At 35.6% G+C, this 18,022-nt stretch overlaps 4 protein-coding genes across 10 annotated transcripts; 1 reads left to right on the forward strand and 3 right to left on the reverse strand.

The window, feature by feature from the left end:
• Window positions 1–51: 51 nt before the first annotated feature.
• On the reverse strand, window positions 52–3,489 carry LOC118444145 (uncharacterized). Of its 4 annotated transcripts, XM_085660865.1 has the most exons (9): window positions 3,350–3,489; window positions 2,755–3,258; window positions 2,231–2,441; window positions 1,978–2,125; window positions 1,621–1,882; window positions 1,454–1,557; window positions 1,275–1,362; window positions 1,043–1,206; window positions 52–943 (listed from the first exon to the last, which is right to left on the reverse strand). In XM_085660865.1, the coding sequence occupies exons 3-9, from the start codon at window positions 2,422–2,424 to the stop codon at window positions 635–637; spliced, it is 1,269 nt and encodes a 422-aa protein (XP_085516991.1). In that variant the 5' UTR covers window positions 2,425–2,441; window positions 2,755–3,258; window positions 3,350–3,489; the 3' UTR covers window positions 52–634. The 4 variants fall into 4 exon arrangements, with proteins under 4 accessions (XP_085516991.1, XP_085516992.1, XP_085516993.1 ...); XM_085660866.1 differs by lacking the exons at window positions 2,755–3,258; window positions 3,350–3,489 and adding an exon at window positions 2,578–2,636 and having other exon boundaries at window positions 2,231–2,483; XM_085660867.1 differs by lacking the exons at window positions 2,755–3,258; window positions 3,350–3,489 and adding an exon at window positions 2,578–2,619.
• Window positions 3,357–5,235, reverse strand: LOC118444150 (RNA exonuclease 4). 4 transcript variants are annotated; one of them, XM_035872137.2, is made up of 3 exons: window positions 5,096–5,235; window positions 4,293–4,554; window positions 3,357–4,206 (listed from the first exon to the last, which is right to left on the reverse strand). In XM_035872137.2, the coding sequence occupies exons 1-3, from the start codon at window positions 5,155–5,157 to the stop codon at window positions 3,637–3,639; spliced, it is 894 nt and encodes a 297-aa protein (XP_035728030.1). In that variant the 5' UTR covers window positions 5,158–5,235; the 3' UTR covers window positions 3,357–3,636. The 4 variants fall into 4 exon arrangements, with proteins under 4 accessions (XP_035728030.1, XP_035728031.1, XP_085516996.1 ...); XM_035872138.2 differs by having other exon boundaries at window positions 4,965–5,102; XM_085660870.1 differs by lacking the exon at window positions 5,096–5,235 and adding an exon at window positions 4,879–5,033.
• Window positions 5,236–5,362: 127 nt separating this feature from the next.
• LOC118444155 (uncharacterized) lies at window positions 5,363–6,403 on the reverse strand. Its single transcript, XM_035872152.2, has 2 exons — window positions 5,891–6,403; window positions 5,363–5,792 (listed from the first exon to the last, which is right to left on the reverse strand). The coding sequence occupies exons 1-2, from the start codon at window positions 5,941–5,943 to the stop codon at window positions 5,537–5,539; spliced, it is 309 nt and encodes a 102-aa protein (XP_035728045.1). The 5' UTR covers window positions 5,944–6,403; the 3' UTR covers window positions 5,363–5,536.
• A 285-nt stretch (window positions 6,404–6,688) lies between these two features.
• Window positions 6,689–13,988, forward strand: Tpst (tyrosylprotein sulfotransferase). Its single transcript, XM_035872129.2, has 8 exons — window positions 6,689–7,223; window positions 11,068–11,342; window positions 11,474–11,607; window positions 12,000–12,108; window positions 12,241–12,435; window positions 12,496–12,749; window positions 12,882–13,079; window positions 13,168–13,988. Exons 2-8 carry the CDS (start codon window positions 11,199–11,201, stop codon window positions 13,277–13,279), a joined length of 1,146 nt encoding a protein of 381 aa, XP_035728022.2. The 5' UTR covers window positions 6,689–7,223; window positions 11,068–11,198; the 3' UTR covers window positions 13,280–13,988.
• The last annotated feature ends 4,034 nt before the right edge of the window (window positions 13,989–18,022 follow it).

An 18,022-nucleotide genomic window follows, 5' to 3' on the forward strand; every position in this document is an offset into this window, starting at 1 on the left:
CATACCAATTATCTTTTTCTATTAATTTAATAAAAGACATCCCTCTTATAGTTTTAATCTTATGTTTTAACCAAGATATACGCGTTTAAAAAAGTCATTTCAAAAGTAAAAAATGTACTTGATACATTTGTCGCGTGCTGTGAATTCTCAACTAAACGCAAATGCGCAGGATATTATTTAATATTATCTTTGTTTCTTGTCATTGTATATACGTAACACTGCTGTTTCAGAGCTTTTTGGTTGCTATCTCAAATATAGTTAGTTTATATCGAATCGTCAAAATAGTATCATACTTACGCGTTTAAATATTAATTGTTAATTTTAATTGTTTATAGGTAATGGGAAAACTACCGCATAAAATTTAACGCGATTTCTTGTTAATCAAACGAATTTATCAATATCTTGTAACTCTTTCAGAGTTCAAAATCAAAAGCATTAATATATGGCAAAACATTTTTTATGTATTGGTACTCTACTATAGTTATAAGTACTTATAATGTTTTCGTCTTCATTTTACACAAATAAAGCATATTGTTTATAACATACAGTTCATATCTATATAAACCATTGCTTATTTGTTTACTTTTTTCTTTTTTTTTTCGTTTATTTTTATTCTTTTCTACAAACTATATCTTCAGAGTTGCACATAGTTATAATCGTCAATAATCCTATACCTATCTTCTCGATAATGCACCAAATCATCCAAAAAACGTTTACTACTCTCGTTATGCAACTTCACTAATACCGGAAGCAGTCGAGTTATTTCAGCTGTATTTGCCAAGTCATCGTAATATTCACCTTGCTCTGTACCCATCATGTGAAAATGTCTTTTACTCAATCCATTTCGAATACGTCTTTTCAATTCTTCCGACTCTTCTCGTAACATCATTGCTTTCTCAGGAAAGGATTTTTCTCCATGCCAAAACCGCAAAAGAAATCGTATCTTTTATTGTACGAAAGTTATAACGGAAAAAAAATATATTTTTAATCTTTCATTAAGGAATTTCTTTACGTACGTGAAATTAATTAAAATGGCATATACCTGCAGATCAAACATACTAAAGGCGCAAACGTAAAATGGTAATCCGACAATTGCGAGAGTAGGATTTTCTATAGACACAAGATGTTTCCAAAGTGGCGTTACCATATTCGAATCCACGCGAATACCACATTTTTCCGAAAGAAAAGGAAAACTGTATTTGTATCCTATAATAATGGATTTACGTGGAAATGATATTAATGGAGTTATTCATTTGACGTTTAACATTGATTACCTGTACAATAGAATATAACGTCGATCGTTTCCTTACTGCCATCTAAAAAAGCTGCATCGTGTTCGGTTAACTCTACGAGGTCGGATTTCTAACGTTTAAAAAAAGAACAAAGTATTTAATGGAAAAATTTTTAATTGAACACACTGTATGATAGGTCTTAGAAATTATTTAGAAATTACCTGAATCACATTATCGGGAAATCTTGTCAGTATCGGCTCCTTTAAATGATGACTTAAAATTACACGTTTTGCACTCGTCGATATTTCAAGAGCTAAGTCCATACCTTTGAAAAAATATAATTAGATACTGATTGACTACATCGTAGAAAAGTTTTATAGTATTTTACCGGAAGGACCTGCACCAAGGACAACGACAGTTTTGTCTTTAAAAATGGCCGGTACTCTGTAATCATGGCTATGCAGTTGATCTCCTTGAAAAACATCCTGACCTTTTAAATTTGGAGTAAAGGGTTCGAAGTAATGACCATTGCAAACCATAATTGCATCGAACGTCTCAGTTTTAACAACGTTCTCCTTCAAATTTCTGACCTTAACTGACCATTTACGATCCTCCGAGATAGGTTCTACGTATTCAACGTGATGAAGAAACTAAAAAAGTAATTTGAAAAATCTCATATCTTTATCATACTCGTTGAAGTTTTTTCTTTTTCTGCGTTATCGATGGATCAATTTTATATGCACACCACACTCACGCGAATGTATTCTCTCAATTTAAAATGATCGCAATAGGAATTAAGAAACTGAAGTATTTCATTGCGCGTCAAGTAACTCTCTGGTCGATCTGGTATCGGAAAATCAGGAAAACCCATCACTTCTTTCGGTAGATTCGTCCTAAATTGTATAAAAATTTCAATCAGGTTGATATATCGATCTTATAATTTTTTTTTTTTATTTACAATAAAAATGCCAAATCTTTATGATTGTTTTAAATATTACCTTAAACTTTTGTACATGCTGGTATGAATCGGTAAATTGTACCGATCCAAACCAGTTTCTTCTCTATAAACCCAAGTGCCACCGATTTCTTCCGTTTTCTCGTAGCAAACGATTTCATCTTTGTAAGTACCGGAAGTGAAATGTCGAAGAGCCGCTAAACCTGCCGCTCCTGCACCGATCACTGCATATTTCATCTTTCGAACGAGTCTAACTGTTTAAGAATTTCAAATCGTAATACTACATATTGCAATAACTACAAAGAAAATATTGAACTTTCATTAATCACGATCTTTCCTATTTATAAATTGAGATTAAAATTAAGTAATTAAAATTGAGTTACTAATTACAGATAGCTATATCGTTGGTAATCACTCGATTGATCACTTGCACTATAGAATATCGAACATAGAACTGATTAGAAATGTGAAAGGTAGATGGATATATATATATATATATATATGGGTGTGTAGATGCAGAGATGAAAGGCAAATATTTACCTTTTTCTTAACTTGTACATTACTTACCAGTAGTAAAATAAAGCGCCAAAGAGCAAAGAATGTGTGTATATATATATACAAAATGTTTGTATATATACAAAAGATATTGTTTATAGTATAATGAAAAGTATAAAAAGATAAAGTTCGAAACTCGAGAAACACTTGATGCACGTATCAAAGTCCAAGACAGAATATAGACGTTCTCTCAGAATGGGAGGACGATCTATTAAGAGTCGTCGTACGAGTATATCGTATAAAAACTGATATTGATAACGAGGTCGACGCGTTTACCATAAAAGAGAAAACGGTAGAACATTTCTGATACAAGAATCAGTAGTAATCGCAATTCTGACCTTCGATCTTCCATATATGTCTAATATTACATTCGTGGTGTTATTGATTTGAAATATGAGCTCTTTATAAATTTCTCCTTTCTACCATTTAAAAAAAGTGCAATACCCCTTGGAATTTCGTATTACAACTTTTATAAAAAAATCACAAAGCTTCAACATAGCTTCTTCTCCATCTAATCTATATATAATAATATATATATATATATATTTTTATATTTATATAAAGAATAAAAGTGTGCATTTTATTAATACGTTTTAACAATAATTACATTGAGCTAATTTCGTATTAGTTTATTCACATATAATAAATCTTTTTTACTTTGACAATAAAGTAAGGCTGGATGGTCTTAACCATAGATTGAAATTGTGTTCTACGATAAAAAAATATATAGAAACACACACGATATCGCATCTTCCGAACCATTTTTACGTATCATTATGAATCTGTGTTATTATTTCTTGATAAAAATAAATGCACATTTTGAATTATGTATATTAAACATACAATCGAATGGAGGATAATAATCATCTTTGTATAAAGCGGTAAGTATGTATTTTATCTTTTTGAGTAGATTTCAGATTCCCATTTAGCTTTATATTGCATATACAATTGCATAGCCACTCTTGCATCTTCAACTGAATTGTGTTCACCTACTTGTATTTCTATTCCTAGCAATTCCAATGCTAATCTTTTTAAACTAGGAGTATTTGCTTTTGTAATTTGTTTAAAAGGTTTATATCTAGATGTGTCCCTTAAATTTTTCCACGGATGCGATAAGAATAGTACAGCCAAATCATTCTTTAAAGCATGACCGACAAGAATTCGTCCTCTTAATATATCTGCTACTTCTTTTTGTACAATAAAAAATTCTTCTCCATTTTTTAAATGATGTGGATAAATACCACTAACAGCTGTTCTATAGTCTTGCACTTTTTCTCTCGGCTTAACATATTTATCATAAAGGCAATAACCAAATTTATTTACGATAGATACCCTGGCAATCATACTTTCACTCCCATCACCAATTCCAACCATTTCGCAATCCATAGCGACCAATTTCGTTATTTTTGTCTTATTCTCATCCATAGTATGATTGAATTTCCTATCCTGATTCATTGTATTGCCCTAAAAAAAAAAAAAAAAGAAAACGAAAATTAAATTATTTTTCAAGTTAACAATGAAGTTAATAATTTTATACAAATTTATAATACCGTTTCAAGCAGTGGAACATTATTTAATTTTTTGGATTTTAGATATTTATTTGAAAATTTTTTTGCTGGGTTATTTTTCTTTTTGTCATAACTTGATTCTTCCTTATATACTACATCCTTATATGTCTCCCAATTACAACCAGATTCAGAACGTTTAGTAATCGGTTTTATGTAAGCTGCATTTTCTTCTAGTCTTCTCTCCTTAAATTTGTCCCTTTTACATAACGTATGTTGATCTTCCATATTTTGATTCTGATCTTTCCTTGAATCATCATTAATTAATACAATTAATTATTTAATATAAATACCTTTGAATAAGTAACTATCTTGTTTCCCTAACCTATACAAATAGCACGTGTGAAAAAATAAAGAGAAAAAATAAACAAACGAGTACGACAATGGCCTTAATAATTCAAATTAACTAAATAATATATATCTTCCACAAATGTTATTCATAAAAACGTAAAATAAATGAATTTTTATCGAATGAAGGAAACTTATATAATTTGACTTGTCCATAAAATAAACACATATTATTCACGTAAATAAAAAGAAATATGTAAAAGTACGATTAAACGATATTTACGTTGACACAAGCTGATTAAAATCCAAATTAGTGAAAATTTTCAGTTTACTGGAACATAGAATAGAAGCTTAAGATGTAAGACCTACTCATGACATTATTCTCTTTCACTAGACGAGGAAAAATGGCTCTCGAAATTAAAATAGTTCTATGTGATATTAATTATATTAAAATTTATGAATTTTTTTTTATCGTAAGCCTTTTTTAAAGCTCCGAGTACCTTTTCGTCAATATCGTATAGATAAATACAAGAATCACTACAGTAAGTATAAAACTGATCATGACGTTAAATCAACTCTACGTATCTTTTACCAAAACAGAAATAAAGGTTATATAACTATATATATATATGTATATATAAATGAATAACCATAGAAGAGATGCAACTTAGATTCAACTAGAAAGTCTCATTCGAAAAGAGAAAAAATAAAAATTTCAAACGTTGTTCAATATTTAGACTCTATTATCTGCGAATATATATTAACGTTTGGGGCAATTCTTAAACTTACATAGATTTAAATCAGTATTTGAAATATTTCAACTTATACATATAAAGGTATACAGTTTCACATACAGATTTTAAATCATATAAGATATTTAATAATTATACAATACTATGATATATAAAGGATTTAATGCATTTTATAAACAAATATACGCTTCAATCCCAAGGTTCTAATACTTTTAAATGACTTAATCTGTCCTCAATGGTTATGCATTTAGAAAACTTTTCGTCTTTTAATTTCCCATATATTTGACCCAAAGTTGGCCTTTCTTTATGACTCATGTGACCAGCAGATTGTTGACTCGTTAAATAGGGATGTCTTAAAATCAACATATTCTTTTCTTCTCTTTCAAAGTCATGCCTTAATTTTAGTAAATCTTCAAACGTGGGATTCTTTATTTTACGATATTTCCTGTAATAAACAAACAATAAACAATAAATGCATCAAAGTAAAATATTTTTCGTTATGAACATCAATCCATAATAATAAGTAAAAATAATGCAACTCACCCTCTGAATCGATAAGGTATTTCTTTCCGCAATAAAAATGTGCCGAGTCTCATAATTATAGCGACAACTTGTCAAAATATAATGAAATCTATTTGAAAATATTTTCTTCTATAAAAGTAAGGTTATGCATTCATCCGACCTAGTAGGAATTAAAGTTACTATAATCTCGACGACAGTGGTGTCATCTCAGAATGACAACCGAATGACCCTCTTTCATTCGATACATACTATCGTTACAAATAGAGTGGTAAACTACAATGAACGAAGAACCAATCATAGCTTCGCGTGTAGTACTACGAATCCTGAGTAACGTAGTTCCATTCAATTGGTCAGATGTACGATGAATTTTCATTCATAGCTATAATATGTCGTTTTATTGGCTGAACTAAATAGGCCAATGAGAACACGATATCAAACGTTACTATCGACACCTCGTGGATGTTATTATAAGCGCCAAGATTTAAATGTCATTTCGTTTAAATCGATTACGCCTCTGTTGTAATCATCGTGCTGCCACGTTGCTATTCGCTTAAAACTAACGCGAGGCACTATATAAAAGTGTTTTACAACGTTTTTTTTACGTCGGACACGGGTCAAAATCAATCGTATTATTAAATAATTACGAGCTTGGTTCTTGGAAGTAAAAGTGGAAAAATAATACAAAATGTTTGATGTCCCATGTCAAAAAAGATTTAAATTTAGCTTTAAAAATGCACCTTGTTGTATCGTAATAGATGGCACAGGTGTCGCGTTGATTGATAAAAAGAGCACAAGTACGTACGGCGCTAGAATCGAGAGAGCAGCTGATCCGCATGAATCGTGCGCTAGAGTTTTGCTCGTGTTAGATCTCGCTGTGTTCGGTAGTGTGCAGTCGTCGGCGTACTTGGCTTGACGCTACTTTGATAAGTGAAAAGGAGCTTTGTCAGATATAAAAAAGATTACAATTAGTTACTATTCACTCTGTTCTATTCACATACAACGGGTTTCTTTTTATTACTGGGCGTGAGTGCTCGCTCGCTCACTCGTGCGTGTGTGTATTGCGTGTTTGCGGTGTGTACGTGCGCGCGCGCGCGTGCGTGCGTGCGTGCATGCATGCATGCGTGAGTGAGTGAGTGAGTGAGTGAGTGAGTGAGTGAGTGAGTGAGTGAATCTGATTCTCGTCGGAAGAAAAAGAAGAACGATAATAACGAGAGGGAGGAGATGGCGGAGTAGGTGGAGGAGAAGGAGGTGGAAAAAAGGGAAGATCGACAAAGAAGAAGAGGGAAAAAGGAGTGAAAGGCTAGGAGTGAATAGGCGCGACGACGGAAGGAGCATCTTCGTCGTGGAAAAACGAGTAAGTGAACGGCTTGCCTTCTTCCAAGTTAGGCGATGACAGCAGTCTCTATATTTTTTTCTTCTTCTATTCCTCTTCTTATACTCTTCGACCGTTCCTTGATTTAGCGAGCGAGCGCGCGCAAAGACGTGCTTGCGCACACGTGTGGAGACAACACGATACTCTTTCCCTCTCTTTTCTATTAATGTCGCACGCACGTACACATTCATGCACGCTCATGCATCTCACGCAACACACACGTAGACGCGTGCACGCACACATCCACGCACCAAACACAGAAAGCTCACGAGAAAGAGGTGACTGACACCTGATGCGTCGATGACCATGCCGCCCTCCCGTATACACAAGTCGCGTGCGCGTTTAACCTCGATTCATGACGTAACGCAAACTACCGCTAATGCTTCTCGGATTTAGAATTCAGCATTAGTATTATTTGCGACTACCTCTCTCTCTCTCTCTCTCTCTCTATTTTTTCATATAATAATAATTCCTCGATTAAGATATATCCATGTCAATGAGCCTAGTTTATCCGAATTCTTCACGCAATCGTGTTAATCACTTTTTAATTATTCCACGAATGAATATCCGCGAGAATTTTGAGATCGCCAGGCACGCACGCAAGAGCACCGTTTTTCCTCGCCTTTCCTCGCCTAATTTACATGTTTCTTTTTCCCGTTCATAATCTACATAACACGCATGCACGATACATATATTCGTGTCGTTTGCCTTATTCCAAAGGAACGTGCTGGATTGCACAACGTTGCAGTTTCAGTTCGACTCGAAAAATGCAGAAAATCTACATACGTAGATTTAAAGAATTTTGTTTTTCATTTTATTTTCCTTTTTCCTTTTTTTTCTTTTTTTTTTATTACTTCTCTTTATTTTTTTCTTCTTTTCCTCATACGAAAGAAAAAATTGATTCTCGTCAAAAGAGGCTCGTTCGATCGTTCGAATATCAACCGATCACGTTTGAACGACTCGATAAGCCCTTTTGTTCCTTTAGTCTTCGGGGACACGTGTCATTGTAAATTTGATAAGGACGTCGCGTCGTGTCAAGTACATACATGTTAATCGAAAGCGTCCAATGGTTTCCGATGGACCGTAAGTACAGCCATGCGCGTCCACTGCATGCACGTATGTATGCACGTATGGATCGAATCGATAGAGTCGACGAGCCTTTACCTTCTCTTAGAATTCCATTTCACTTTGCGGTTACTCATCCGATCGAGTACGATCGAATCGTTTCGATGCTCGATCGAGAGAATTAGCTCTGATAGAAAATTAACTGAAACGACGGAAAATCGTATCGTAAATGATGGATTACGTATCGATCGTATTTCTTTTTCTTTTTTTTTTTTTTTTTTTTTTTCATAAGAAAAAAAAAAGAACACTCGTTTAATCAATCATTGTGTTTATTCAGCAATTTATTTGGATTAAATTACTAAATCGTTCGTATACAAACCCCGTGTCTGTTTAGAACGAACACGCTAATAAGTTCGAAGGCCAATCCAAGCTGATAATTCGAATAAACGAACGTTTATAATACGTATAAAGATATATACATATATAGTTTAATGTGTGTTGCGTGCGTCTCGTAAATGGATCTCGTCCGAGAGCGTATATCTTTCGTGATATCAAATGATGTAGCCATACTCGTCACGCGACCCATTCTCCACGAATTCGCTACAAAATTACGTTCCACGGCCAACAAACATTCCCACGCTTTTCTATCCAAAGTGATATTTAATGTAGGTTGCGCGTTGGGTATTTTATGATTTGGTTGTTCCAACAAATTTTTCCACAGCCATTATTTATGTTGTAATTTAAACGTTGTTTCTCTTAAGGATATAACGTAACGAAAATGAATAGTTAGTTCTTTACTATTATCGAAATCATTCAAGCAAAAAAAAAGAAAATTATTTTCCCTTAGGAAATAGGACTAGATCACGGTGAGGAAATAACAAAGTGTTTAATGAGAATTCCGGTGTCGATCTTATTAGAGGTCTTGTCGTTAACGGGGTAAATCCATCGGTTAAGCCTCGTCTCTTCGGGATCTCTTCCCTCCCTATGTTCTATCTGCTTCTACTCGGTCTTGCTTCTCTTCTCGGTTGGTTGCTCTCTAAAGAACGACTTACTCAGCCGCCAAACCGACCTATCTCTCTTTTACTCTCCCACCCTACTCTCTTGTTTCCTTTTTTTCCGGTCCTTATTTTTCCTCTGGGAGCTTAATTCAATTTTACTGAGAAGATCGATAAGCTACCTCGTCGTACTTTTATCAAGACCATGGCTTTTCCACTCTCTAACTAGCTCTCATATATATATATATATATATATATATATATATAGTATACGAGAGGAAGTTAGATTCCCAGAAGGGTCATAATTAAATCCCCAAGAAATTGATACTATTGGAGTCTTATCACCATTAGACTTGCAATTGGATAGCTGAATCGTATAATTCGAGAGCAATTCGAGTACAAATCGAGGACGCTATCGGTGTTCCCTTTATGAACATAGAGGACAACGAACGGGAACGAACATCGGTCGTCGATATCGAGGAGAATCTCTGTGAGGTCTATGAAAGCTTCTTCTCTAATAATAAACACGATGCGCAGAAATGGGAACGCTCGAGAATGGCGCGCGATTCATGGAAGCGAGCGCACTCGTACTTTAATCAGAAACGAAAGGCAACAATATGTCTGGGTGCCAAGGGAGTAAGTGCTATCGTAAATATCGATCTCTCGGTCCTCTCTTTCCCGCCCCCTTCCTCTCTCCTCCCTCCCCCCCCTCTCTCTCTCTCTCTTTCTTTTTCCGTACCTGCCTGACGACGATACTTTTGTAAATTGGAACGGAAATAGAATCGACGTGTAGTCGAATCAAATTGATTTTACGATCGTTCTGAAATATCTTAGGACGATGTAGCACAACAACTGTTTTATTGAAAATCGGTATAAATCAGAGATGGGTGGACAAGGTAAATGGGACACGTGACACTTGGATACGTGAAATAATAGTGACGAAGGAAGAAGAATGGAAGAAAGTAAGGAAGGAACAAAAATGAAAAGAAAAGAAAAAAATAGAAAAAAGAAAAGGAGAGAAAGAAGAAAGAAAGAAATGAATAAAAAAAATCATAGGAAAAAACGGCGAGTAGGAAGGACGACGTGTCTTGCCCGAGGCTAGAGCAATATGCGCCGATTGTCCTCGTCTCTCGTCGTCGAAAGGGCCAACAAGGGAGGTGAGGGAGGAACGATGAACTGGTCCAGGAGAAGAGCGAAGAGCAAAAAGGACGCAGGAGGGGCGTAGCTTTCGCACGAGAAGAGGTCAAAGGTTAGAGACAGACGCGAAATAGAAAGCTCTTTTCCTGAAAGTCATATCGTTGGGAAACGGATACGAACCGGGACGGTGCTTTCACCGTCCTTTGACCTCCTCCTTTGATCCTTTCTCGCCCTTCTTTCTTTACTCTTTCCTTCCTCTCTCTTTCTCTCTCTCTCTCTCTCTCTCTCTCTCTCTTTCTCTCGCTCGTTCGCTCTTTGTTCTTCCTCGCTAACGCGTCCCAATTGTTGTTGATCGCGTTTCATGAACCATCGGCCCGCCCATCCATTTACCTTTATCCTCCTATACTCTTTGCTTCTTCTCTATTTTTCTTTCGATTTATCATAAGCTTCTCACATCCGAGCCAGGTATTGGATGACGATGAATTTATGTATTTACTTACTCTAAAAGATCTACAGATTGGTTCCTTCCTTTGTTTTTTTTTCTTTTTTGTTTTTCTTTAGTTTCTTTTCTTTTCATTTCTTTTCTTTCTTTTTTTTTTTTTTTATATAGAAAAACTTTCTTCCCACAGGTGCGATGAGCTAGTAAGAGCTATAACAGATAGCAGGAGGGCAGCTGAAGGGCAGCGAGTAGCTGAGCGAAGCTTCTTCGCTTGTGGATAGAGAAGGGAGGGGGCAAGAAAGGGCGGCAGGAAAAGGCGGCATGTCGTTGCTGTCGAGTCGTGCCGGCCGAAAAGGGCCCATTCTCTGCTTCGTAGCGCTGCTCTTCGTTTTCGCTCTCTATCAGCTGGGTATCATTTGTGGCACCGATAAGAACGGACCTGCCGTCACGATGCTAGCGAAAGAGGTGAGAGAGAGAGAGAGAGAGAGAGAGAGAGAGAGAGAGAGAGAAAGACAGACAGAGAAAGAGAGAGAGAGAGAGAGAGAGAGAGACGCAGCGAATCAACCATCGCATATGTTTCTAACGTTTGCTTTCAGAAATACGTCATAGGACCATTCGACCATAAAACCTACACCTACGATCGATACATGCCGCTTATTTTCATCGGAGGCGTGCCGAGATCAGGCACGACCTTGATGCGCGCCATGCTCGATGCGCATCCCGACGTGAGGTGAGTGTAGTCGGTCGTTAGCAATAATTTTCTCTATCACTTTTCCCTACAAATCTTTCGATGTTCTCCTTCGATCGAATAACTCGATTAAATCGAATAAGTTTATAAAGAATTGATACCAGAATGGATCGAATCGAATTAATCTTTTCTCTTTATTTATTTATTTCCTCGCAAAAAAAAAAACAAAAAAAAAAAAAGAATACAAGTTTGAAGGTAAGAATGTAAGTTATTTATTAAGGTGTAACGTGGTATAATAAATGCGTTGTATCCCCTTCTAATTTATCCATCCTTCTCCGTCCGACGTCTTGTAAATCGATTTTCGTCTCTAATCGCGCGTATCTAATGCTCGCCAATCAACGACAACGTCCGATAGAGTTTATTCGAATTATTAGGTGCGGTCAAGAGACCAGGGTTATACCGCGGATTCTGCAAATGAAAATGCACTGGTCCAAATCCGAAAGAGAAAATTTGCGATTGACGGAAGCCGGTATCTCCAAGGATGTAAGTATATACCGGTGATATTATACCCGTATAATAACGGATTAAGGTATATATTTAGGACGTTGAATCGACCAAACGAGATTATCCATGATAATTTTAGTTCATTTACAAGGGGGAGAAATTATTTTCTAGGTGATAGACAGCGCGATAGCGGCGTTTTGCTTGGAGATAATAGCTCGACACGCGGAACCGGCTCCTAGATTATGCAACAAAGATCCTTTAACATTGAAAATGGGTTCCTACATGCTCGAGCTTTTCCCTAATGCCAAATTTATTTTCATGGTACGAGATGGTCGTGCAACCGTTCATTCCATCATCTCGAGAAAGGTAAAGGAATCTCTAGGAATTACTTCTCATCAATGACCTCGCAACGTTCTCTTTTTCTAGGTCACCATTACGGGCTTCGATCTGACGTCTTACCGTCAATCATTGATTAGATGGAATCACGCTATTTCCGCGATGTACGGGCAGTGTCGGGAGGTCGGACCAGAAAGATGTTTAATGGTACCTTACGAACAGTTGGTACTGCATCCGAGACAATGGATGAAAAAGATCTTAAACTTTTTGGACGTGCCTTGGAACGAATCGGTGATGCATCACGAGGAATTTATTAACAAACCTGGCGGGGTGCCTCTGAGCAAGTTAGTACCAGTTTCGAAAGAACTAGTTCGTTTTTTTTTTCTTTTCTTTTTTTTTTTTATGAAATTCCAATAAGATTTGCCAATTCCATTCATCGTTTTACTTTTTTTTTTTTTTTTCTTTCGACTATGCAGAGTCGAGAGATCGTCGGATCAGATAATAAAGCCGGTTAATCTAGAAGCATTGACCAAATGGGTGGGCAACATTCCGGAGGACGTTGTCAGGGAAATGCCAGATATTGCACCAATGCTCTCGGTTCTCGGTTATGATCCTTATGCCAATCCACCTGTCTATGGTGCCCCTGACAGTCTAGTTAGCGACAATACCAGACGGTACGTTTACATTGTTTCGATGTCTTATAAATTTATTTCAAAGAAAAAAAAAAAAAAAATTCAATCGTTAAACCCTTTCTCATTCTAGGGTACTCGCTGACGGGGAAGTTTGGGCGGCGAAAGCTCGGCAATTCGATTTACAAGTGAAGCCAATTGGATTGAGTAACGAAGACGATTCTACCAATGGCCCAAATGCGTGACCAAGGATCGAGCAATCTTCTTTAGGAACGCTTTATCCCAATCCGTACGATTTATCGTCATAGTCTAATGGAAATGCAAACGTACACGCAAACGATGCGGCTCGTCCCATTTTCTCTTTCTCTCATTCTATATTTCTATCTTCTTTTTCTCTTCGCAACTCCCGCGCAGTGCGCCTGGAGATGCGCAAACTCGCTAACTAGGGAAAATCGAATACGCGGAATTCATTAAATTCTCGCGACCTCCTTTGAAAAAAAAAAAAATATGAAAGACGTTTATCAAGCATTATGGTATCTAATGTTTTGAAATATTTCAACTTTATTTTTTATTATTAATTTTATATATCAATCGTGTTCGAATGGGTCGTATCGTTTAAAAAGTATTAACGATTTGAAGTCCTTCCAATATGGGAATGCAAACTATTTGAGAAAACGAAAAAGAAAGAAAGAAAAATAAGAGAACAAATGTAAGCAATGGTCAATCTCTATTTCTGATATCTATTTCTTCTACTTTATGTGTGACATGTTAAAAATATGAAAAAAGAGCTTTCGTGTCCCCGTCCTGAATCTAACGATATCGATTCTTCGTTTCTTTTATCAATTTTAAAGAGAACATTGATCGGATTGAAAATTATAAAAGGATTAACGTTAAATATTTTCTTGTACGAATGCGGGCTAAAGAGTACGGCAATGTTTTATATTCTTCGTTTTTCAATTGAACATGATCATTTGCAAAGAGAAATGCATCATATATATATATATATATATATATATATATATATATATATATATATATATATATATGTATGTATATATATATGTATATCACACACGGACGACTCATTGCAATGTGAACATTAATTTAGTCTTGTTTGGAATGTTAGTGTCCAACAAATTATGCGATTAAATTATTTTAATATTATATACAACTCTAAATTTTCTTTTCCATCCACCATCCATTCCATTTGCTAATATCTTTATGATTAATAAAGATAACATTTATTTATGTACGATTATATGAAGAACGATTAGTGAAAGAGGCTGGACATGATAGATATTATATATAACATCATTTTATTAATTTTAAATTAAAATCGGTTATAAATTATGGTGATGAGTTCGAATACTAGGACTAGGACAAATGGTTCTCGCAGCTTTGTTCTGTATATATATATATACTCATTTTTATATTGCATATATGTAGTTGTTGAAGGATGAGCGTTTATCGTCTTAGATATCACACAAACATGCACTCGCTCTCTCAATACGTACTCACTTTCACTCTTTCTCTCTCTCTCTCTCTCTCTCTCTCTCTCTCTCTCTCTCTCTCTCTCTCTTTCTTTCAATTCAATGAAATAACAAAAAAATGCTTTCACCAATAAGCGTCTATTATAGAGGGTGACTCATATCGTCTACGATTCATAGATATATTCAATTTCTCCCTTTCTTGAAACCTTTTTTAAAGGCCGGAAAACGAATCGAATCGATCGTACTTCTCTATCGAACGTGACACGCAATATGTCTCAAGTTTTTCGACCACGACGATAAAGCGCGTTGAAAAGAAAATTTCCTTTTTTTTCGTCTTTTTTCTTTTTTGTTTTTTTTTTTTCTTTTTTTTTTTCAAAGACGGCTCCAGTGCGTAAAGACGATGTAACGTGCGTTACTTTATTCGCGAATTACAACATCCGAGACGCGACGAAGCATAGGTAATAATGGAAAGGAATAGCAAATCTTACGTCGTCGCATTTTCAAAGTTGCCAGCAACTTTTCTTTTCGAAAAAAAACTCGACACTGGAGCTGCATCTTTCCGAAAAATCTATCTTTTTTCTCTCTCTCTCTCTCTCTCTTTCTCTCTCTCTGTGAGTTTCTTTCTACATCTCCGACTCGAGCGCGTCTCGCTCGAATTCCATTTCAGATGAATCATAAATTCGAAAAGAGATTTGTCTCTTTTTCCTCGCCTATTGGAACTCGCCGAGACTCGTGCGGCTTTATAAAAACGTTATCAAGATAATGGCAGTGCGGTATAGCGGAGAAGATCTCTCAGAGATCGATCGATCGCACGACGGTGCCTCCTCTCAGCGAGATCAAAGAGATCGATCTGGATCAGGCTTGAGGTATCGGCATACACAACTAGCATTTCTCTTTTCTCCCTGTTATTTCATTTCGTTAGTTCAATGTAATTCTTTAGATATATTATCTTTTATCATCGATCATATTTTTATTATGTGGATAATGTATTTATTTAGATGCCCGTTCCATCACGACTCAATACGATTTATATTCGCAAAGATCGCCTTTAGCACTGTCGTGTCCTTTTTTCTAACCTTTTTTTCTCTATTTCCTATCTCTTATTCCTTGGCAATCTTTATATTCGTGAACATGGAGATTCCGGTAAAACGGCTTTAACGCAGAAGCTGTTGCTATTATAAATATGTCTTTATATGTACACGTACACACATACGCACGTACTATTGGCGATTAGGCGAGATTAGTTTGTCTCCTTCATTCTTTTCTGTCTTTGGACGATGCCAAATAATCGCTCGAATCGAAGCAATTCGTAAAGATCAAACAATTTGTTAATATATATATCAACAATTATTACCAAGAAACGATCTTTTTATGATTAATTTTAAAACGATCTATCACGAAACAATGCTTCGAACGAATATGGATGTATAGCCGCGGTCGTAGATCTATAGAGATATATATGTATATATATATGCATATATAATATATATCACATTGCCATTAACAAATTACACAGCACAGCCAGTGACTCCAATTTTATTATATATACATTCTCCGCTCTGGTTGCTTTTATTTTAGCGTAGACGTATCGCCGATACGTCGTCATCATCATCCTCCTCCCACCCTTTTCCATCTTTTTTTATTTATTTATTTATTTTTTTTTTCAAGCTTTAACACCTTCGAGGAAGAATCACGTTATATATATATATATATATCTTTTTCTTCGATCAACAGGTTTCCGTTCTTAACGATAACACGTCGATTCGTTTATCAGTACCTTCGTCGAACGAGGATCGGTCTTTATCGATACGATCCTCGATCGATCGAACGGAGCAAATTTCTAATAATAATTATTACATTCCCGCAATTTTTTTTCTATCAAAGCATTTCGGATCTTACGGTTGGTTTATAAAACCGATTAACCACTATATTTCTTTTCTCATCTCCGTTCGAATGTTGTCGTTACGCGGACGCGTGATCGCACACATACATGTACACAAGTTTATGGGAGCAAAGGGAGTGAGGTAGGAGCGAGAAAGGTAGAGTTTGAAAATTTATCGGAAGGATTTTTCCATTACAATAATTTCTTTATCATCATTTATGATCCAGAGTGGGGCAAAAATTTTATATGCGATAAAATTATATGCGCCACTCTGTGTCAGAGGACGATTGGGGATAAAAATGGGAAGGAATGCAGCTCGAATAGATTCAAACGAGGAAAAGGAAATGCGTGAGATTATTCTTTCGAAGGATAACAAAATTAGAATTATCAACGATTACCCTTTCTTTTGCCTATCGAGACAAAGAACAGTAATCGGAATGAAACGTAAGGAGTTTAAATTAATTTTAGTCTCTCATAGACGTTGTCACCATGACTGCGATGAAGATGACGATTAGAATATAATAGTTATAGTAATAATAATAATAATAATAATTTTTACTGATATTATACATATATATATATATATATATATATGTATAATATATATGTATATCATATCAGTGACCGATGTTAAATGCTATCGGAAAAATCCAAGTAATAACGCTAGATAACGATTTTCTTTTCTTTTTTTTTTTTTTTCTAGATAGCAGTACTGCGAAACCGTATATCCACTACTTGGATAACAGGAATAATACTATCAGTTAATTATAATATCAATTATAATAACAGGGTCCGCGTTTGTTAGTGCTCTAAAGGTATCATTATGTACAAATAGATGCGTGTATGTATAATGTATATACAAAATTACGTGCGATGGGGTATCGACGGAGTGGTGGTGGTGATGGTGATGGTAGTGGTGGTGGTAGTGGTGGTGGTGGTGGTGGTGGTGGTGGTGGTGGTTGTGATGCTGCTGGTGCTGATGCTGCTGCTGTTGTACCATTATGGGTAGATATCCGATTCGAGTTTTTTGTTCCTCTTTCTTTACAGGATCGTGGACAAGATTATGAAATTCATTATATACGCATTATAGCGTATATAGGATCATACTATGTGTATATGTATGCATGTTAATGATATCGTATTCGGTGCACAATAATGTCGTACATATGTATATCGATTTGTTGATAACGAGAATGTATTACGTACGAATAAAGAATGCTTCTTTTTTCTTTTTTTTTTTTTTATGTACTTGTACACGTATCACTTGTAGACGTTTATTACCACGGTTAATTTCTATTACCAACTATCCTGCATCTTTTTGCTATCCTTTTTTTTGCGTTCTTCCCATACACAAGTAGCTACTGATCGGGGACTCTCAACGACATTCGTCCTATGGAACACATTTTGGCATTTCTCCTTTCCTCTCCTCCTCTTTTCTCATCGAAACGCTCGCTTACTTTCCCCATGCTTCGTTCCGATCGTGCATCTTTTGTTACGCGTCTCTTTTTTTCTTTTCTCTCATTTTTTCTTTTTTTTTTGGTTTTTTTTTCTTTCTTTTTTTCTTTTTTCTTTTTTTTTCCCTTTAACTCTTGGTCGTACTTTAATAAGACGCTCGA

Source organism: Vespa mandarinia, chromosome 13 (assembly GCF_050613455.1).
Source record: "Vespa mandarinia isolate Hongniang chromosome 13, ASM5061345v1, whole genome shotgun sequence".
NCBI classification, from domain to species: Eukaryota; Metazoa; Arthropoda; class Insecta; order Hymenoptera; family Vespidae; genus Vespa; species Vespa mandarinia.